General features: G+C 51.2%; 1 protein-coding gene across 1 annotated transcript in view; it reads right to left on the bottom strand.

The window, feature by feature from the left end:
• Positions 1-599: 599 nt before the first annotated feature.
• The window catches only part of FAM184B (family with sequence similarity 184 member B), a 77,754-nt gene continuing 55,871 nt past the window's right edge, over positions 600-22,482 (bottom strand). The window contains exons 8-18 of the mRNA XM_037132740.2: positions 21,469-21,575; positions 16,733-16,862; positions 15,777-15,989; positions 13,992-14,145; positions 10,738-10,901; positions 9,929-10,101; positions 8,012-8,158; positions 6,017-6,134; positions 4,308-4,412; positions 3,295-3,494; positions 600-1,689 (exon numbers count right to left, since the gene is read on the bottom strand). Coding sequence (XP_036988635.2) covers positions 1,596-1,689; positions 3,295-3,494; positions 4,308-4,412; positions 6,017-6,134; positions 8,012-8,158; positions 9,929-10,101; positions 10,738-10,901; positions 13,992-14,145; positions 15,777-15,989; positions 16,733-16,862; positions 21,469-21,575 — 1,605 coding nt within the window. The 3' untranslated portion in view covers positions 600-1,595. The remainder of the gene's footprint in view (positions 1,690-3,294; positions 3,495-4,307; positions 4,413-6,016; positions 6,135-8,011; positions 8,159-9,928; positions 10,102-10,737; positions 10,902-13,991; positions 14,146-15,776; positions 15,990-16,732; positions 16,863-21,468; positions 21,576-22,482) is intronic.

Here is a 22,482-nt window from a genome sequence, read left to right as displayed (position 1 = left end):
CACATACAAAGACGTAATGACTGGGTGGAATCTAGACATTTACAAGATCTTTCACTCACCTGCAACAGGGAAGGAGTCCAAACAGACGCAGAGTGTGGATCCCATTCTCCATCAGCAGCTGTTACCGCGAGCCGCGGGACAGCAGAATGCGGCGAGGCCTGCTTTGGTAGGCACGAGGGGTAGCTGGTTGTGGGAAAATGTCTCGACGAATAAAAGCACAATAGAACTGCCTGTCTGCAGTCTTTAAAACACCAAATACGGGCGCAATCACAAGGCTTGCTCTAAGCAGGAGACAGACAACTAAAAAATACTTGACACTGGAAAACTACAGCATATTACATGTACGGTAACAAGTATTTGCATTTTAAAAAGTATCATGTTGGGGCCACGTGTTTTCGATTTGACAGTAAACTTACCTTTCAATTACGCGTTTCGAGCTGTAACTGCATTTCTCTCAAAATGACATGAGCATGTAAGCAGCCACTTTTCATTTGAAGATCTGAGTGCCGTCACTGTGAAGTTACTATTTCCAAGGTCAGTTGTCATCTAATTTCACCCTTTGGAAAATCAACACAAGTCACAACCATTTTTATCACCCAGGTGTTTAAAAGTTTTATTCAAAGAGCAAAGACCTGACAATGCATAGAATACAGGGCGGTTTGTGGGCCACCTGGCTGGGCCAGCACCAAAGGACCCAGAGCATCGTTCGCCCCTTCAGAGATGAATCAAGCCGCGTCCAATCGCACTGCTCCCTCAGAGGCTCAGATAGTGGTGAGGTGACCTCAGAGGTGAGGTCAGCACCATGCAGGGCCACTCCCACTTCCCAAAGGTTCAGTAGATCTTTGACTTGAAAGAACAGATAATCTCGAAACCTTCACAAATGGTAAACTGATGATGCTGCAGTCACTAAAACTGAGGTGTGGACGGGGTAGGGCTGGTTATTCACGGAAAATCCTGGCAGTGCCTGGCCAGGATCTTCGCCCAGGTCGTTTTGCTTAATCCTCATGAAGCCCCACGTTGAGGTAGGTGTTATCCTCTTGATTATCGACTCCGGGTCCTGGATTGGAAAGTCAAAGTACTTAATCCAAGTACGTCAAGGTCTTGATTTGCTTGTTTTGTTTTTTAGTTGGCTTTCCTGGTTATTTGGAACTTCGTTTTATTCATCTTCTTACTGAGGTTGGATATGCATTTTGAATGGTATCACTTACACAAAAACAGTTTTCAGTCCATTTGCTTTGCATCCTCAGGGGAAATGAGGTCGCTTTCAAAGTAGACTATGGCTAGCATTGTGTGGAGGGTGATCTCAGAGACACCGGCATACGGTGGCGAGGCCATTAGTGACATTAATAACACCTTCGTACGATGCTTTTGGACAACACTAGTTCGTTTTATCCTAAGGTCAAGAATCTTGTAATGAACTGGTGTCACAATGAAACAGTATGAAATGTCAAGGCCAAAATCTGCTTTAGCCATTGTGTGCAAACCATGTTACAAAGCAAGGTATTTGGTTGATTGTTTTTTTCAGTTCATTCTCTCCATCAGACGTTTTAAATGTTTTTCAAACGTCCCCTTTGTGATGGATCCCAAGGATCAATTTAGAAAGAGAAATACTTGGTGAACCACTCCTGGTGGGCAGAGCCCTGTTTCTGCGGGACTTCCTTGGGCGGGGCCGTTTCGTCATCCTGTGTCCTACAAACACAAGCAGAAAGGTTCACATGGTTTCAAAAATTACTTAATAAACCATTTCATGCCCCACCCTCTTTTCAGGGAAAAATAACTGCTTCTTTACGCTTCCAAACATACTGGAGAATGACCGCCAACGTCAGGATCTGCAAACCAGGGGTGAAGGACGGGTGGGGAGGGGACGTCTGATTCCTGTTTTGAAAATGGAAGTTTTTCTATTGTTTCACTTAAGACAGTGAGGTGTATTTGCAAAATTTATTTCAGGCACAAATTGAATTATAAAGAAGATACAAAAAAAGGTAAAAGGTGCATTTGAGGTCTTGCTCCCCAGCACACGTTGTCAGTTTGGCTCAAATAAACTCTTACAAGGAACAACAACAACAAAAAAAGGCAAGAGAAATGGTTGATTGACACAGCGTTACAATTTAAAAGTTATTTACTGTGTTCTAGCATCACAATGAGGCTATAAAATTAGCGAAATAAATGGGAAAAGGGGAACAGTAAGCAAGAAAGTATGGCGTGCACCTGGCTGAATGGTCTCTTATCTGCCCTGCTGGAGCTCTGTGTAAAACAGTGGGAAGGCAGCTGTAAACAGGAATATACGAGTACAGAGGAACCCCTGAGCCGGCTCCAGCAGTTAACTCGGATGTGCTGGGCACCCCGGCCTCAGACGTCTCAGCTGCGAAGCCAAGGGCTGGGCTCCTGTGACTAACTGCCAGGGGTCCCTGCAGCTCAGTGCTTGTGAAGATCTGCGCCTGTGCCGCCCCACTTGCCCAAAGAGCCACGGGTAGGCGGGGCCTCAGGAAAAAGAATGTTTTAGCAGCGGCCCTCTCTGAAATGCGAACTCACAGCCAAAATGTAAACTTGTACCTCTAAGTAAAGACTGGATGAGAGGGGGGAACTAGTGAAAGGGAAAAGCACTGCTGTGGAAGAGAGGCGTGCTGCAAGGCTTTCCGGAGGAGTAAGAAGGCGGAATCTGACATCGTCATGCGTGACCACCCCCCCCCCCCATCAAGAGGCCTCAAAATGCCAAGAGGATGCAATAAATCTTGAAAAATACCCTTAATGGCAATAGTGGAAATATACTAACTGCTTCTATGCCAGGTCCCGTGTTGAGCACATCCTATGAGTTAATTCCTTTAACCTGTCACATCAGCCTGATGAAGTAGGTGCTGTATTAGCTTTGCTTTAGAGGCAAGGGAATGGAGACTCAGAGAGGTCAAGTAACCTGCCCAAGGCTACACAGCTCCAAGTGAAAACTAGAACTTGAATCCAGATCCCAAGGCCATACTTAAGTTGTCAGCTAGGTGATTTCAATGTCCCTTGTTTTAATCAACCATGGGAGGGGGAAAAAAAAAAAAAAGGCTTTCTGGAATTTGGTACCAGGAATAGTCCCTCTTCTAAAGGATGGCGTATTTCTCTGCTTTTCCACAATCTTCCCATTTGGTTGGGCTGTAATTTTCCCAAGGCAGGACCCAATGTGCAACTCTTTATATTGGCCCCAAAGCTGGCCATGGAACAGGTGCCAGATCGGAATCCCAGGCCCCCCCGCCCGCCCTGCCCCCCCCCCCCCCATTATGGGAAATTGGCGTCGCAGCCTCTGCTCCCTACCTTGTGGCAGTTTTCACGTCCGGAGACTGGGTGGGTTTGTAGGGCTGGCCCCCACTGGGGCCCGGGTCCAAGCTGGGTGACTTGGTGATTGGCGGGGCGTGGATCCTCGAGCTCAGATCCCCACTCAGAAAGTTCTTTGCGTAGGAGGCGAGGTTTGGCACGCTGACCACTCGGCTGGGCACTTCCTCCATCTTCTTTTTCTGCTTGTGTTCAAGGAAAGGCCTCTTAGCGTCGCCCAGAAGGCACTGCGGTAACAGCAAACCACGTCTACCACCCAGAACTGTGGCAGGGAGGAGGCGATGCTCTTATTTACACAATTCCATGTTTTTCTTTAAAGCACGTTTCCCTCTAATCTATTTTGTGTTTTAGAAAACACAGATGGTCACACTTCTCTAAATTTCCGTTTTGCAATTCAGAATCTCTTTGTAGGTTTTAAAAGGCCACACAGCACCCAGGACCCGTCCTGTCCACAAATGCGTGTTTCTGAAATGAAACTTGCATTTTCTCACACTGGGAGGGACACGTAAAAGATGATAAATAACTTCTCATCTGTTCAGCTCAGGTTTATTATTCTGTGAGCTATAAAAAAACACAACTTTTTAAGTGCTTTTAGGATTTGTGAGAACAGATGAGAGATTTGTATGTGAATATTCTCATTGTAACGAATTCCAAAATATCTAAGGAAAAAGTTAAGAAGTGGAAGATTGCTTCTGCTCTTCTCTCTCTCCTTCCCACCATCAATTGCTATTATAGCCACTATTACTAGTGACACATTTACTTATCAAATACTGGGGGAATACAAAAATATCCATAAAAAACCCCCACAAAACACATCATCTTCCTAGCCAAATAAAAACACTGTTTAGTCATTTGGACTATTTTTTGTGGGTCTTATTTTCCATGAGTTTCCCTTTGAATGTATCCCAGCCACTGATGAATAGGCTGTGGTTATTGTAGGAAAAATGAAACCAGTAGAATCGTGCAATGCACTGGAACTGGAAGAACCAATGTACCTTCATGGAAGGGGTCAGATACCCCGGGTGAGGATTGAAAGAGAAGGACCGATTCCGATGCGACATGGCGCTGGGGAGCGCTGCGTAGTGAAATCTTCTCTCCTCCTGGAAAAACAGTCCAGCTGAGCCTCATGAGCCCAGCCACACAGCCCTGGATTAGCTGCTGCTCGGGGGTGGAATACAAAGACAGGGCAATTCCAGGGGTTGGGGTTGGGCCAGGGCAGCAGGGAGTGGGGCAAAGTGTGGGGGGCCCTGGGCGGCCAGTGGGAGTCAAGCTGCCACCTGTCCAAGCTTTGAGGAAGCACATTTACTCCTGGGGTCTTTGTGTCCCCAGCCCCTTTTGTAACAAAGCAAAGAACAAGCTTATTCGGAATGCCTTAAGGGAAGTTAGAAATCCGTGTCCTCAGCATCTGAGAAGAGTCTACTGAAGAAAGTAATCAAGGTGTAGAAAGTTAATAATTGAGGCAAAGAAAGGAGACCAGGGACAATCTTGTTAATATGTGCCATCCTCCACATTTTTCTTTCCTTCTGTGTTGTGTTTAGAGCAAATTCCAGTCATTGTACATTTTCATCTGTAAAAACATCAATATACGGCTCTAAGAGAAAAGGACTCTTCAAAAATAAAACCACGGGGGGGGGATGGGAGTAAAAAGCAGAAAACTATACTTGAAGAACAATTTAAAAAAATGAAGTAAAACCATAATATCTTCGTCACACTTAGCAAATGAAGACTCCTTATTAGTATCATAATTTTCGGTGAGTGGTAAAGTTTTCCCGATGGTCTCATTAACGTCTCGAGAAGAAAGCAGGGGGCGGGGCTGGGAGACGAGACACAGGCGAGGCCCTGCCAGCCACCGAAGGTCGTGGGTTCTACTCTGAAAGGGCCGGGAAGCCTCGGGAGGTGCAGGACAGAGCAGGCTGTGACCCAATATTTTCATAGGACCCCTCTGGTAGCTCTGAGGTTACCCCTCTGGTGGGGTGAGGCTCAAGTAAAGGGGAGACCAGTGGACTCTCCACTGTGCAGCCTTGGATCAGGGCTGCGGAGGTGGATGGCGGGAAGCGCCTGGACGTCTGATGGGGCTGACGAGCTCTCTCCCGCCGGCCACACTGACAGGAGTGACTCTATATGACCCCTGTCCCCAGAGTTGATTGTGAGGCGTTGGAAACTGTCCAGTGGAACAGCATGGAACACAGCGAGGCTGGGTTAGAGCCTGAAGCAATGGTCAAAGTATAAGGGGACATCAGCGTGTGGCCCGTGGACTGTGTGGATTGGCAGGAGTGGGTGGGGGAGGGGCGTTTCAAAGAATGACCTGGGGGGCGCTGTCCAGGGGGTGGCTTTGCCAACAGGAAAATTAGTGGTCATGTTTACAGAAGGAAGATCACTAAAGAATAACTGTCTTGCTTGAATCCATTAAGATTCAGTCAGAAGGTGAACCATTCTAGGTCTTCCTAAATCTGTTGGTTAAAAAAACCAAGTCAGTACCAGTACTGGGGAGATGCTGTGGGGCTTGGGAGTAGAGGGGCTTGTTTGCTTTCTATGTTCCTGTGTTACTTTTCTTTAGTGAGTATGTATTCTTTATACAATAGAAAAAATAACCGAGGGTCTTTTCTAAGGTAGTTTTATGCTTATCAGGATTACTGGAGGAACCAGTAGCATGTCGGGTGCCCACTCCCCACACCAGCGGCCCCGCCAGCCCCGCCAGCCCCACCGTGAGCTGCTTGATGATCTCCTCTCTCTCCTTCAAGCGGGTCCGCAGGCGGCCTATGAGCTGCGCGTCCTCCGGCCTGGGCGCCCCCTTCCCTGGCTTCTCTCCGGACTCTTTCAGTCTGTTTCAAGCAGACAAGCCGTTAGCCCCTCACCGCACTCAGCCGCGAGCAGGGAGACGAGGTGATGATGGGGAAGAGACGCCCCTGCGTGGTCAGCCTGGCCAGCCACTCTCTTGGTTCACAAAAGGGGAAACTGAGGCCCAGAGAGCTTGTCCAAGGCCACCCAGACAGTTGGCTGCAGAGCTTGGGGTGGAGCCCAGGCCCCCACCCCCCACTGTGACCTTTGTCAGTTCCCCGATGACTTATGGCCCAGGAAACAACAGCTTGTGTGTGCATGCAGATGCTGCACCCAGTGGGGTCAAGAACCAGGGATGTTCTGGAGAAGAGGCCTCAGCAGCCAATGCCCACAGGCTCTGCAGATACAGACGTGGCTCTGGCGCCATCTGCTGGCCTACATAACGTTTGGCAGGCACTAGTTCCTGGGCAGATCTGCGAGGGCTGAGCAGGGAGGGCAGGTGGTAGGTACCCAGGGCCCTTTCAGCGAGTAGCTGGAGAAAGAACTCCCGGAGTGGTGGGTGAGAGGGAGAGTTAGGACTGCAGATGACCTACGGCTGCCACACTGCCACTGATAGGAGACTAGGAGTTTGAGTTGGAGGCTAGGTCAGATGAGTTGGGCTCTAATCCCACCTCTGCTTTTTCCTAGCTGTGACCTTGGGTGTGGCATTCCACCTGTGACCTTCTGTTGCGCCTTTAAAATGGGCGTGAAAATGGTGGTTGTGAAGATTCAATGAGATAATGGGTGCCTGGCACGTGGTAAGTATGCACGAAAGAGGAGATAATAAAAGCTTCCACTCCAGGTTTTGGATGATTCGCTTTGTGTTAGAGAGAGTGGACACTTTTTAAGAGTTCAAGCTAAGGGTCAGACAGGTGATATTTAAATTCACTTAGTTCTGCTTTGAGCTGGTCTCGCTGACGCTAACTCCAATCCTCCAGTCTCTTAGCAGCCAGGTGGACCCCATCAAATAATAGATCAGACTGTCACTTCAGCTCGGGGCCTTGCTATGGCCTCCTGGTGCTTTACCTCCCAACTGCTGCCCGTTCACTGTAAGACTTCTCCCCTCCCTCCGAGTCATACTCACTCTCTCCCACGTTCCACGTAAGCCACATGAGCCTTCAGGCTGTTCAGTCTTGTGAAGCAGGCCCCAGGGCCTTTGCACTTACTGTTCTGTTTGAGACGCCCTCTCTCCAGGTGGCTCTCTCACTCCCTTGGCTCCTTGTGCATAAATGTCACCAAGAAGCCCTCCTTGCCCACCCTTGCCACTCTCTAGAAATAGATCCTATTTTTCTTCCTGCACACTTTCACTACCTGATATCAAATTATTTGTTTCCTCGTTTCTTGTCAGAATCGCCATGAGAACTTGTGAGTTCCATGAGAGCGCAGTCTTTGTGTTGTTCTCTACGGCAACCCAGAGCCAAAAACAGTGAGCCCTCAGTAAACGTTTGCTGAATGGGTAGGTAAACACACATACACTGGCCTAAGGGACCCTTGGTGGTGCTGACTGCCCACAGCAATACCAACTTCCACCTTAGAGGACAGCCGAAGGTTAAATGAGATGCTGCACATTAGAAGAGGGCCAATGCTAATAAAAAGGTAGCCTTGATCCTTCTGATTTCTTCCCTGGGGGTGGGGGGAGAACCATGCCCAAGAGGCAGTTGCATTCCTCACAGATTCCCAGGGCCTGCACGAAAGGGGACAGCAGTGTCACAGTATGGCAGGTGACCAACCATACCAGTTTGTCTGGGACTGAGGAGCTTCCTGGAACTCAGGTCTTCTAGTTATAAAACCGGCAGGGTCCCAGGAACACAGATAAGTCATTCACCTCAGAAAACGGTATATCTACTCGTCTCTCCTCACTTGGGGCCGGGGCCTCACTTACTCGGTTTCCAGGGCAGCCAGCCGGGCCTGGAGCCGGGCTTGGGCGCTGCTGAAGTCTGCCACCAGGGCCTGCATCTCCTTCCGGTGCTCCTGGCGCAGAGTCTCCACCTCCCGGGCCCGCTGAGCTTGCTGGTCCTCCTCCAGCTGCCTGTGGGGGGACAGAAGCACAGCTAGGCTTGCCTGGGCTCTGGGGACCCACCTTCTGGGCACTGGGATGTCTCCTCACTCTACTGGGTGGCCGTGTTTGGAGATAATGGGTGAGGGAAGGTTATGAATCGGAGGTCAGAACATGGTGGGAAGGAGACCCGGGGTGTCTGAGTTGTGAGGTCCCCGATGAGCCTTGCTGGTGGGACCCCTTCTCAGCACCTCTCACTCCAGCATTCCACGAGGGAGAAAACTTCACTGCTTGAAGAGCAGCCCCTCGGGGGAGGAATAGAAGCTCCGGAGGGGAGTCTGGGGACACACTCCCTTCACCTGGGGCAGGTGGGAGAGGTGGAGACAGAGTCTGTAGCAGGATCACTGAAAGTTGGGACCCTGAGATGGGGCAGGGTGGGCAGGTTAGGAGAGCAGCGTTTGAGCCAGGCTGCCACCTCTGTCCTTGGCCTGCCCTGTCACTTCCTAGCTGTGTGACTTTGGGCAAGGTATGCCCTGCTTAGCTTCCTCTTTTAGGCGGAGGTGACAACAGTGTCTGCCTCGCAGCCTTACTGCAAGGAAGCTCGTGTTCATACATGTCCAGGACAGTCCGCAGCACACAGTGTGTGTCCAACCATCAGCTGTCATTTGTCAGAGTCCAGGTGTGGGGCCTCAGCGACCCACAGACAAGTGTCGGGGTGTGTCACCCTCAGAGAGTTAGCCATATAGATAGATAGATATCATCTCACCCAGGGCCATGTTTACTGATTTTAGAGGGAAAGCAGGAAGAGGGAGGGAGGGAGAGACTCGGTTGGTTGCCTCCTGAATGCATCTGGACCAGGGATGGACTCTGCAACCTTCTTGGTGTTCAGGGCGATGCCCCAACCAGCGGAACCACCCAGCCAGGGCAAGTGCTTTGCATATTTTTGTGTGATTGTTCCTTCTCCCCCGAGAGGGACCGTTGCTTTTCTGAACTGGAGGGGGCTGTAACCCAAATGGTTAGGAGTCCCCACCCTGGTCCATGTCCTTATTCCAGTGTCGCCCGCCTGGCCAGTCCCTGACTGAATCTGAGGTCTCCACCTCGGCCAGGCGGGCTGCTTCTTACGTGAACCTTTCACTAGAACAGCTACTTTCACTTGAACAGCTGAGATAAAACGGACACAGTCTTGGGAGATGGGAACTACCAAAGCTCAGTCAACAAGAAACAGCCCGAAAAGTCCTGTACCTACTAATGACATTAAAATTGTAGTTGTGACCTTTCCAAGAAGTGGGGGGAAGGAGCAAGGCTGTGGAGTCAGGACTGATCGTGAGCTGCCCGGCCTGGATTAGGTAACAGTGACCCCAGCGCTTCCTCCGGGCCAGGGGTCACTTCCCTGCGCCAGAACGCAGCCGCTCCGGGTGGTACTGTCCCCACTTTGCAGAAGACAGTCTTGGAGAGGGTAGTTGCCGCCCCACTTCACTGGCTAAAGGTACACAGCATTGTCTCTTCGAGGCTATTTTTGAGGATTCTTTCGGTGTCATTTGGCCTGATGCCATAAATTCCCTGATTTGTATTGAAACTGGGTTTCCGCTTCTATTTCTTGACCACTCGCCTGCAGTTTTGACCTCGACTTCCTAGATACTTTTCCTGCGACCAGGGAGTAACCTCAGTGAAGTGCTAGCATGTCAGGGAGTCTTTTCTCTGGGAAGGTGCCCAGGGGAGGCACGTTTTAGATCTCAGGGGCTCATCGCGCGGTGGTGCAGCAAGGGGAAGGAGGGGGAAAGTTCTGGGATCCCGCAGACCCACCTGCTCTGGTCGTGGAGCCGCAGCGCCTCCTGCTGGTGCTGCTCCACCTCCTCCCGCAGCTGCCGCACTGTGTCCTTGAGCTGCGAGTTCTCCCGGAGGAGGCCCCCGTCGCTGCTGGGAGAAGGCTCAGCGGCGCCCTTCGGGGAGCCAGTCGGGCTCGGGCCGCGCCCCTCCTGGAAAGAAGGTAGCCAGGAGCGGTGTTTTCAGGAGGCGCAAAGGGCCCCAGGTGTGCGCCGCCCACGCCGGAGCCGGAGCCGCAGCCGCAGCCGCAGGAGGGAGCCACCGAAGGCCGCATGCACGGGCACTTCAGAGGAATACCTGACCCAGGGCCGCGGGCTGGGGCACAGAGGTCAGGGCTGTGAGGTCGGGCTGCTGCCCGGCTAGGTAGGAATGATGGATGTGCAAGGAAGGGGCCAACGGGCCCAGTCCGACCCGGAAGTTCAAGGAGTGGGGCCTTGAGCTCCGGCGACAAGGCCGCCCCGACTCCTGGGAACGGGGAGGCCGACACAGGGGAGGACTCGGACAGTCTCCTGCGGATCTGAAGCAGTGACCTGGTCTGGCTGTCTCTGAGCCCTGTCTGGTACCAACACCCTGCGATGCTGTTGTGTCCAAATTAAAAAGAACATGTAGAACTTAAAACCTGGGTTTTCTTTACAAAAAGGTCAGCCTGCAGGCCCGCCCGGTGTCCCCTAGCAGAGGAGAAGGGTGTTCCCGTTTGGGATCGAGTATCCAGGGCCTCCCCTTGCAGAGATGGCTGCGGCCCTGCCTGCTCTGAGAGGGGTGCAGCGCGGGCGGCCTGGGGCACACACCTCGGTGGTGTCCACGTGGTCCTCGCTGTCTCCTGCACCCTGGGCGAGGGCCCGCGGCCGGTCAGAGCTGCCCAGAGCCCGCAGCTCAGCCTGCAGCGCCTCCATGTCCTTCTGGTGCTCCGAGCAGGCGGCCCGCTGCTGCCGCAGCTCCTGCCTGAGAGACTCTGCAGAAGGAAGGGCAGCGAAGGTCAGGCAAAGGGGCAAGGGGAAGGCTGAAGTCTGCCCTGGTGTGGGTGCTGCTGAAGGCTTGGGATCCCGTTCTCCAAGCTTGTTTCAAAATAACAGAGTTCTATGTACAGCACACTAAATGTGCTTAAAACCCTGGAAAAATGTTTATTGAAGCCCTACAACCATCCTATCCAGTATCACCACAACCCATTTGGTGCTGTGGAACCTGAGCTCAGAGAGGCTGAGTAAGTAGCCCAGAGACACACAGCTGGTAAGTCGTGGAGCCAGGATTCGACATCAACTGTGGTTCTTCTTCACTCTGAAGCAGCCCTTAGCCTTTTCCAGGTGATTAGGAAAAGTAGTGAGTTTCGGTGGGACGGCCTTGAGTCAGGGCAGAACCCTGAGACAGTCTGGGCCTCAGCACCAAGTCCAAAACCCCGGCGAACAGGGAATTATCAAGTGACCAGAGGCCTCTTCTGGGGCTGCAAGTCTCGAGTTGGAAATTTTGACATTTATGCCAACTCTTAAGGAGACAAAACATTTACAGGTTCTCCTTTCCCTGGGTGTGAGGTTGGTTGGATTGTGAAGGCAGGAGATGGCACATCATCCGAACAGAATGAGGATTGAAATCGGAATCATCCAGGAGTAATGGACGAGCCCCACCCCCTGTACTCAGGGGAGAGTACGGTCAGAAACGGAACTTCTCCTCTGAGGATGGCGGGCGATTTCTAGTAGTGTCCTCGCAGGACCGAAAGGTGAAGGAAGCAATCATTTCAAAATGAGTATTTTCTGATAGAGTACATGCTATTCACTGAGCTATTTTTTAAAAAGAAGATACCTTTGAAGGACTAGCAAATTTAATGCTTTTCTGTTAGGGACTTTTGAGACTATATTTTAGCTATTGCAAATAACTTGAAATATTATTCCAGTAACTCCATAAGCCATAAAATAAGTACCTAATATGGGCCTCAGTACACAGCAAGTACTCAGTATACATTTGTGAAATAGACAAAGGATGTTTAGAGTGAAAATCAGTGATGTAGTAAAAGTGTATTAGCTGTGAAAGATTTCCCATACGCCTACTGTGCTGCTGCTCTCAAAGGCAAAGTCTATCAAAGGCATGTGAGCGCTTAATATATCCTGTTGACGTTATGTTGAAAAAACGTATTTGGTCATTTTTTTCTCCCCAATAGAATTTTAATAAAGTAACTTCAGAAGCTTTTTTCCTTAAAAAAATGCAGACACAACCCCATTTTTGATATCCTTTATCACAAAGTTGCAATAAAACCCTTTAGCAAAGCATGATCTGTAGTGTATTTATTCCTTATCTTCCCCTCTTCTCTCACCACCCACCCACCCACCCACCTATCCATCCACCTACCCATCCATCCATCCACCCACCCACCCATCCATCCACCCACCCACCCATCTATCTATCCATCCACCCACCCACCCATCCACTCGCCCACCCACCCATCTACCCACCCACTCATCCACACACCCACCCACCCACCCACCCACCCATCCGCCCAGCACGTCTGGGTCTCCGCCCCAGCGTATCACAGCATCTCCAGGACACTCACCCTCTTGCCCTCACACTAACCTGCCCTGAGGTCAGGTGTGTCTCACGCAGACAGACAGTGGAGCAGGAGTAAGTGGGCCCAGGGACATGTACTATCACTCTGTTGTATGGGAGGTGCTCCCACCCACCTGGTACCACCCAGGACACCTACGATTTGCTGTTTTCTTTATGGCCCCCACAAAGCCCTTTCTTCTTCGGAGAGAGGCTGAGAATCCCAGCCTGTCCCCAGGGCCTCTCCTAATTTTTTTGTCAGGAAAGGACCGAACTGCTGTGCAATCGGAAGGGCCCGAGAAGGGACAGCAGGGACACCTATGCCAACAGCTGCCAGGCGTCCCGACCTAAACTTGGGGGGGGTCTTCGACCTGGGACATGTGGCACAACCTGAGTTTTGTCTTCTATAATGAGTCTTCTTTAGATTCTGCTAGCGGTGGCATTTCCACCACAGCTGCCTCCACTCGTGGGGAGCTGTTAACGGGGAATCTGTGCACTCTCCTCCTTCCATTCCCACATCGCTTCCTCCAGCAGGACACACTGTCTAATGAAAACTCAACCAGCAGCAGGTAGATCGTATTCTCTTATGCAGGTAAAGACATTGCTTTCCTCATAATTCTCTTACGGGGTCCCTGTCTGGGTTTGAAAAAACATCTAAGGGGCCAGCGTGGTGTTGAACGATAGGCACGAAATAAGGAGAGGTAGCTGTGTTGCTCTGAACGGTGAGAAGGAAGATGATGTACAAAATGGAGAGAGGCCCCTGGGGTGGCCAGGCAACGCTGGAATGTGCAGGAAAAGTGACAGTGAGCATCTGTATAGTCTGTGTGCCATGTATTTACTCCTGGAAATCTACTGACAGCCCAGTGGGGCGGGTTCTGTTATTATTCCCACTTTACAGCTGAGCAACAGAGACACAGAGCAGTGAAGCAACTTGCCCATGGCCACACAGCTAGTGAGTGTTGGGGCCGGGCTTCTGGCCAAGGCACTTTGGCTCTGCAGATTTGTGTGTGAATGGCTTTTGGTGTGGGAACTGCAGAGGAGGTGAGTTTTGTGCTGGGGATCACGAGGCAGCAGGCGAAGGGGGCAAAGAACACACAGGAGCCTGGAGGCCTCAGTCGCCCCGAACTTGCAAAAATCTCCAGAATGGAAATGAGTCGTTGAGGCAATCCCACGAAACTCTAATGAAGGCCCAGAGATGTGGTTTATGTTCAATAATAATAATAATAATGATGGTGATAAAATGATCTACATTCACTGGGCCCATGTTATAATCTAAGTGTTCTATATTTAATATCTCATCAAATCCACAGTCTGCCCCTATGAGGTAGGGGCAATTGCAACTCTATTTTATAGAAAAGGGAAACGAGGCTGAGAGTGACCCACCCCAGGGCTCACAGCTAGTTGGTGGCAGAACCAGGAGAGTCGCCCTGGCCTGCGTGCCTCCGGATCCCTGGGCCCCGCGCTGCTGCCCCTGGCCACGCCGAGGACCCGACTGGTGTGGCTGGTTGCATACCTAACAGCAGAGCCTGCTGAGCCTGCGTCCTCTCCTGCTCCCCCTGGAGCTCTTGCCGGACCTTTTCCTCCAAGGCCTGGAGCTCTAGCTGGTGTGCCTGGTGCTGCCTCTGGAGGCTGTGGCTGGATTCCTTTTTTAGGAGCTCTTCTGTGGCCTGTGGGAAAACGTGGAAGGAAGGAGGCATAAAAGTGGCCACAGAGGGGAGACCTGTCCCCTCTGCTAAGCTCCTGTTCTGCACTGGGGCCCAGCTGAGCACACTCCCTGGTGAAGGGCCTATCAGCCTCCTCCCCAACCTCTCTGGGATGGCAGTGATGGCATGGCCACAGCAGCCGTTTTGTACCATGTGAACATGACCCTGGTCTGCAGCTGACTGGACCAGAGTGGACCCCTCTTCCAAGCTGGACCATTTGGTGTTAGGAGGTGGGAAGAGAGAGAACAAGAAAGAGGGAGAAACAGACAGACACTGACCATGTCTTCGAGTTTAACACATTTTGGGAAACAGCCCTGCTGGTACCTTGATGTCAGGGCTTCCGACCTTCAGGACTGTAGTTTAACTGTGTTGTGTTAAGCCACCAACATTGTGGTCATTTGTTACAGCAGCAATAGGAAACTAATAGAGTTTCTTTCTTCTTTCTTTCTTTCTCTCTCTCTCTTTCTTTCTTTCAAGAGTTAATTTATTTATTTTTAAAGAGAAAGGAAGGGAGGGAGAAAGAGAGGGAGAGAAACATCAATGTGTGCTTGCCTTTCACACACCCACTACTGGAGACTTGGCCTGCAACCCAGGCATTTGCCTTGACTGGGAATCGAACCAGTGACTTTTTGGTTTGCAGGCCAGTGCTCAATCCACTGAGCCACACCAGCCAGGGCTTCTTTCTTTTCCTTCCTCTCTCTCTTTTTTTTTTTGGTTTCCCAGAAGAGAGGTTCAGTTAATATATAGCCCCACTTTTAAAATGAGCAAACAGAGGCTGAGATCAATTTGCTTTTCCAAGGTCACACAGAAAAAAGGTGCAGAAATCATAAATCCCTCTCCCCTCCCCTCCCCTTTTTTTCCCTTACACGGAGGAGGAGCTGGGCTCAGAAAGGAGAAGTGACCTGCTAACTGCAGTCACGGTGGAGGCCTCACGGTGACCCAGGGGCTGCACTGTCTGAGGCACAAGCCTTTCCACTCCCTGGTGCAGCCCCTGGGAACAGTGAGAAACGGATTTCACCAAATGCCCGAGGCCCGCCTTCGGGGAGGACTGAGGCATCCTGGGGCCTGGGGCAGCTGACTGAGTGCAGCTGCGTCTTGCCTCGCCCTCTGAGAAGGTAGAAGGTAGGAGGTGACAGATGAACTGTGTTTGAGCCTCCCCGTGGAGGGCCTGACCCTCACCACACTCTCCAAGCCTTTGGGAAGCTCTTTCCTGCTGAGCTGGCCTTTCTCAGCTCTGGACTGCGCTCGCCCTTTTTAGCTGCCGGGCTGAGCCTGAACCCCCAGCGTGCATTGTGCCCAGCACGGCCCAAGTTAGGAAAGAAAGCTACTCTTACGTCATCCAGGTCACGTGCAGGTTGGGAAAACAGTACAAGAAGCCCAACAGACCTAAGCCTGAATCCTTGCTTTGCCACTTCCTAGCTGTGTGACCCAGAGAGACGATTGACTCTGAGCCTCTTTCCTCAACTGGAAAACGGAATATGATAATAATGACCTTGGAAGGTGATTGTCAGGGTTGGGATGACGTAGGAAAGGCCCCCCGTAGGCTGTGTGGCCAGGGCTCAGCCACTGGTGGACGTCACAATCAGCTCCCTTACCTTGAGTTCCTGGTTTTTGGCTTTCTCAAGCAGGCGGAGGGCCCGCTGGTGCGACGCCTCCATCTGGGCCCTCCCAGCCTGGTTCTGCTGGACCGTCTCATGGAGCTCCCGCTGCAGCTTCTCCCTCTCCTGGTCCGAGAGCCGCCGGAGCTCCTGCAGGTCCTGCCTGTAGTTGCTGGTGCACTGCTCCAGGGCCTGCTGCATCTGCGACACCTGCCCACCGGGCAGCCTGCCCTCAGCTGAGTCCCTTCCCACCTCCGGGATCGCCTTGAGAGGAGCTTTCTGAATGCCTGCCCCACCCAGCGGGGCCTCCTCTGTCTGTGGGAGCTCTGAGGGGTGGGAACTTCGAGCTGGAAGAATCTGGGGACTGTCAGGCCACCTGGGGCCACGTATGCTGGACAACGGTGCAGGACTAGGACACAGACCATCCTGGAGAGATCAGGGGGGCAGCAGAGTGGCCTCCCTCCCCTCCTTCAGCTGCTTGCTCAGTTCTGCCTCTTACTGAAGCCTCCCCGGCAAGTCCATCTGGTATTACACCCCCTCCCTCATCACCAGCCAGCCCCCAGTCCCCTTCACGCTGCTGTTTGTCCTTTGTCCTGAGCCCTTCTCATGTGCTCATATATCACAGGCTTTACTTATTTCTTATGTCTATTACGTATGGTCTGCACCCACGTCCTCTGCTCAAATACAGGTACTTTTATGTAGCGCTTTTTCTTGGTTTGCTCACCAAGAAGCTTTCCTGGCTCACAGCGGGTGCTCACAGCGGGAGCCACAAAGGTGTGGAAGGAATGAATAAGTAGAACTAAGAACCCCACCTGGCCCGGGGCCTAGAATGTCCGCCACAGCACGGACGTGAGTGGGGCCCCGCACGCGTGTCCACGGCTGTCAGGAAGGACGAGGGGCAGGCAGGTCTCGCCTGGCGCGAGGGCACATCCCCATCACAGCCGTCCTCCTACCTGGGCTTGCAGTCTGGCCTTCTGGCCCTGCCACTCCTCCCGCAGGCGCTGGATTTCAGGGGCCTTCTCCTTCAGCAGAGAGCCCAGGGGAGACTGTGGACTCCCTCCTTCCTCCAGGGGCACCGTGATCCTTCGGTGATAGGGAAGCCGAAGTCACAGAAGGTCCTAGGCCAGAGATGGCATGGCCACCCCGGCGACATCTCGACCACTTGGGCTGAGGGAGCTCCCACGGCAGTTGGTGGAGTGAAAAACACCTTCTTTGGATTAAAAATAGCCTGATGTACAAACTTGAAGTGTTATTGCCCTTGGGATACAGTCAGGACACAGCTGGACCCTCCTGGTAGCTGTTTCAGTGGGTGCTTAATACATGACGATCACCTGACAGGGTGACGGAGCTTAGTCTCTTATGCAGGGTCCTTGGGGGCCCCCCTCTGGAGGAAGAGGTCTCCATGGTTTAATTGCACAGCTCTTCCTGCTTATGAGAAGACCCAACAATAATGCTTCCCTTGAATCTAGTACTTTATGCCTTTCAAAGCACGCTCTTAACTTTTACCGGCTATCCTCAAGTAAATGTAGGGGAATAATAAACAGGCCTTTACAATGTAGCAGGAACAGGGCGATGCTGATTTAAAACTGAAGTAATTTCTGCATTCTGGAACAGATGCCCACCAATGTCTTTGGAGAGACTTTCTGATCCCCAGTTCTGAACTTGAGAACCAGCTGAGAAATTCAAATGTAACCGGCTGAGGTTGTGATGCTAAGTATTTATCCCGTCTAACAATGGAAAAGGAGGCCACGGGGTGGACGTCTCAGGGCAGAGGTCGCTGAAATGTAAATGGTGCTTTGCTTCCTCTGGCAAGGACACGGGCCAGGGGACCAGAGCTAAGGAAGGCAGGGCCCTGGACGACAAAGAATGACCATAAAAAAGGTGGGGGTGGAGCGGGGGAACCTGACTTGAAAGGAGCGAGAAGGCTCAGCGACACAGCACAGGCTGGGGGTTAAGGGACCTCTGAAAGGACTGGAAGGATGCCAGGAGCAGCCCAGCAACATGGGTAAAAGCATGCATGCTAGAGCCAGACTGCTCAAGTTCACATTCAAGCTCTACTGCTTACTAGTTATGTGACCTTGGGCAAGATGTTTAAGCTGTCTGGGCCCAAGTTTCCCCCTCTATAGGACAGTTACGTCTTCCCGATGAGTTGTCCCTTTACCACTATGAAGCAGCCCCTTTAAAATCCTGCTACTATTCATGGTTCTGAAGCCTCCTTTGATGTTAGTCTAGCCGCACGAGTTTCCTCACAGTTGATGTCAGCCTGGTACCACTCTTCCCACTCTCCTGCCTTCAAGCCTGTGTGTGCTGCCAGCATGGGGGCTGCCATAGCAAAACACCTCTGGCTGGGGGCTGAAAAAGTACAAGTTTATTTTTCACAGTTCTGGAGGCTAGAAGTCCAAGATCAAGGGGTCAGTGGGTTTGGTTTCTTCTGAAGGTTGCAGGTAGCCACCTCCCCATCATGTCCTCACATGGTGGCCCTTCGTGTTACCTGGGTGCCACTCTCCTCTTCACATAAGGACACCCGTTGTATTGGAGTAGGGTCATCCCAGTGACCCCATTTTAACTCAGTCCCCTCTTAAAAGACCCCATCTCTAAATACAGTTGAACTTGGAGGTGCTGAGGCTTCGGGCCTCAACATGTGAATGGGGTGGGGCACAATGCAGCTCATAACAATGTCTTTGTATTTCAGTGTCTCTTTGTGGGTAATGTACAGTAATCTCTTGCCATTTTCTCCTCTCTGACAATCTCTTTGAGATGGTGGGTTTGTTTCATTTACATTCTAATTATTGAGATGGTTGGGCTTAACTCTTGCCATTTATTTTCCATTTGCTCAGTCCCTTTTCTTATTGTTGTTCTGTTCTTTCTTTTCTGCAATTTGTATCCTCACCCTACCACAATCTATGTAATGTTAATGTGGTACCTCTTCACGTCAAATGCAAATCCCTTACAAAGGATAATTCCTTCACTCCCACCGCTGGCTCCGGGCCGGTGCGGTTTTGTACTTTCCAACCATTGTGCCTGCACTGTGAGCCCCAGAACACAGCGTTAGTGTTACTATTATCATTTTGAAGCAGCTCAGTGCCGTTCAAAGAATGACATCCTCAAAGAAATTAAGAGGAGAAATGGTAGTCTTTTATATTTCCTTACACATTTGCCATTTCTGATTCTCTTTATTTTTGCCTGTAGATGTCAGTTTAAATCTGGTGTAATTTCCTTTCACCATTTATCATTTTACGGGTTGGCTGGCGAAAACTTATCTTGGCTTTTGTGTGCCCGGAAATGCTGTTATTTCAACCCTGTTTTTGAAGGATATTTGCAATGATCCCATTCCATTGCCCCCAATTCCCTCACATCCTAAGGAGCCCATCCCATCCTGCATCCACCATCATAAAGCAAGTCACAGCTGACCCTCCTGACCTCCTCCTTCCGCACCCATTCAAATTAATTTTGCCCCAGCCAGTGTGGCTCACTTGGTTGGAGCATCCTCCTATAATCTGAAAGGTTGAAGGTTCAAGTCCTGGTCAGGGCACGTGCCTCGGTTGCAGGATTGGTCCCCTGTTGGGGTGCATATGAGAGGCAACCCATTGATGTTTCCCTCCCTCTCTCCCCTGTCTCCTCTCTCTAAAATCAATACGCACACCCTTGGGTGAGGATTAAAATAAACAAAGGCAAAAAAGACAACCGATCCTGACCTGCTCTCCCCTACCTTAAGTCAACAGCCAATGGAAAAGCTGCCTCCCTTTTAGCCGCTATGACAAGAAGCCCAGTTTTGCCACCATCATCCTTCATGGGGGCAACTGGGGACTATGCGACCCCACCCCCAAAGGAACCACCGCATTGGTTTCGTCCCGCAGTCCCTAACTTTAGATCTCAGACGACTTTCTCTTCCTTCCTCTCACTACTTAGCTCTTCAACTCCCACCAAAACCCTGTGTGAGCAACCTCCAGGGCCCCATCTCTTCATTTGCTTCTACAGTTGAGGATGCCCCCTCACCAATATGGCCACCATGGGAGAAGAAGCAAGGCTATCGTAATCTCCACCTTCTCCTGGTCTGCCCAGCATCCTCTCCCTGGGAAAGTCTTTCCACAGTGATCCTGTTTAGTCCGCAGGGTGTGGGTACGGCTAACTCTGCCCCACTCCCAGTTTGCCCCAGGGAAGGACATGTGTTACCTGCCTGCCAATCAGGGCACTCTATCTGCTAAACGGGAATGATTGGCTCAGGAATGGACATGTGACCCAAGCTGGGCTCCTTAAAGACCTCTTTGAAATTGCTGCTGATATTCTTGGGAAAAAGAAAGGGGAAGAAAGATCCTTCCATCTGGAATCATGAGTTCTAAACAGGACAGTGTTTGTGGCTGCCACTGGTAAAGCAGCGGTTCTAGGACTTCCCCAGGAGGCCCGACTCCAGAGGCTGCCCTCTTTAACTGGTGTTCTGCATGCCTGGACACCCAGCCCTGGAGTCTGGAGGATGCTATGGGAGTATCGTTAGCTGGAGTGCTCATTTGACTAGAGGCTGCCCAACACAGCCTTTGACGGGTGTATAGGTGTAGATTCTGCTCCCCAGGGTCAGGGTCTGAATGTTTGTGGTCCTTCAACAGTTATACATTTTAACCTATTGTCCAATGAGATGGAGCCTTTAAAAAGTGGTTAAGTCATGAAACAGAGCCCCCGTGATGGGATTAGTGTTCTTATAGGAAGAGACATGAAAGAGACACATCTCTCTCTCTGTCTCTCTCCCCCTGCCATGTGAGGTCACAGAAAGAGGACAGCCATCTGCAGGTCAGGAAGAGAACTTTCACCAGGAAGTGTATAGGCCCACAACTTGATCTTGGGTTTTCCAGCCTCTAGAACTTCGAGAAGTCAATTTAGGCCACCCAGTCTGTGGTATTTTGTTATAGCAGCTCAAGCTAAGACACGTAAGGAGCATATTCTTCTCTGCCTGATGATATTAGTTTTAGCCATGCGACTTGCTTTGGCCAGTGAAATGTGGGCAGGAACAAGAGAGTACATTCTGAATGTAGGCTTCAAGAGGGATTACATATTTCCATCAGCCCTTTGAGCCTCTTCCCGTTGCCATGACAACAACATTCCCTGGTCAGGAACTAACCCTTTCGCCTCCATCCCAGAGTGAGAAGACCCGTGGAACAGAAGGACTCTACCCATGGTCCGAGGCAGGCAGTTACACCTGACCCTCAGCCACATAAGCCCAGTAGAGCCCGGCAGAGCCAAGAGTCAAGGTGGCCGGCTTATGAGCTAAAAATCACTGATATTTTGAGAATGCTTGTTACCGCAGCAAAAGGTGACTCATTCAGGTGATACAGATGGAGGATATCTCCTTGGGGACAAGGATCCCTTGTTTACCCTAGTTAAGGGACACTTGGAAGGACAAGAGGCAGAGGTTTGGGCCAGTCCATGCATGAGTTTTGGTCAGGTTTACTGGCATTTCAAGTTTCAGGTTCTTAACCTATAAAATGGCCTTTCTGGGCTGGTGTGACAACTACATATGCTAGTTCAGGGAAAGCCCATAGCTGTGCTGAAGATGTACAAGATATGCCTGTCCCCTCCTTAAGCATGACGCAAAGGGCAGCAATAATTCCTTGAGGACAGAGTGAATGAATGAACAAATCCTTCCCGATCTGAGTCCTCATTCTCGGGGGTCCTCAGAAGTGAGCATGTCTTCCTGTACCTGTCCTCCTCGTCACTGCTGGCTCCTTCTTTAGCTGCTAACTTATCTTCATACTCTTCTCCTCCGGGCAAGGTCTGAGAAGGCTCATTCAGCATCAGGCATGGATCCTAAGGCAAAAACAGTCGCGAGATCAGACCAAGTGCAGTTCCCTGATGCAAGCCATGGCTCCTCCACCCAGAGAGCAGAGGAGAAAGAGCCCCCGCAATCCAGTCCCGGAGCAGGGCTCGCAGGCCTGGAAGACAAGGCCCGTGACGCAGCAGCACCTAGCTCAGTGGCTTGGCCTTGGAGCCGCATCAGGTCCTCGTATCCTGCTTTCCAGGTGACCGAGCACTTCATGGGCTGAGGAAACCAAGATGCGGAGAGTGTAAGGAACATGTCCAGGGTCCCCCCATCTGTGAGTAGTGGAAATGGGATGTGCCATCAGGCAATGGGCCCCTGGGGCCTGCATGCCCATCCCCCTTGTGACGCACTCCGTGTATGATCCGCAGGGCGCAGGCCTTGATGGGTCTGCTGCGCGGCTGTTGCGGGGATCAGAGAAGGGTGCCGGCAACAGTCATGCTCACTGTCATTCCACCCATTTTACGGGTGGCGGTCTGTGACAACTCATTACAGACAATCAGAAAACATGCACCTGCCGAGAGGAGTGGGGTGTGGAGGGAAGAGAATATGGAAACTGTGAGTTAACACCGAGGCTTTGGAATGTTCTATGAATTCAATTGGTTCATGTCATCCGGCCCTTTGCACAGATGTGGAGGTGAGAAAGACTCTCTTGATTTGATTCTTCCCCTTGTCAGGTAACTACTGACCATGGAAACAGCAGAGCCAGACAGACTAGGGACACATTTCTCTGTTCGGTGGCTCCCCTGTCCCCAGCTGCAGGGCCCAGCGAGTTCGGTTCAGGGCTGCGTACTCTCAGAAACGATGTTCCTGACCAGCTTACTTCCTTCGTGTGGAGCTGAGGCTAAAAGGCATTTTGGGCATCAAAAGTATGTCAGAGATCTCTGGTTCCTATAA

Source organism: Artibeus jamaicensis, unplaced genomic scaffold, assembly GCF_021234435.1.
Source record: "Artibeus jamaicensis isolate MK-2021 breed Jamaican fruit bat unplaced genomic scaffold, CSHL_Jam_final contig_76, whole genome shotgun sequence".
Lineage (NCBI taxonomy): Eukaryota > Metazoa > Chordata > Mammalia > Chiroptera > Phyllostomidae > Artibeus > Artibeus jamaicensis.
Note: the sequence above shows the minus strand (reverse complement) of the source record. Positions and strands in the feature narration are given on the sequence as shown.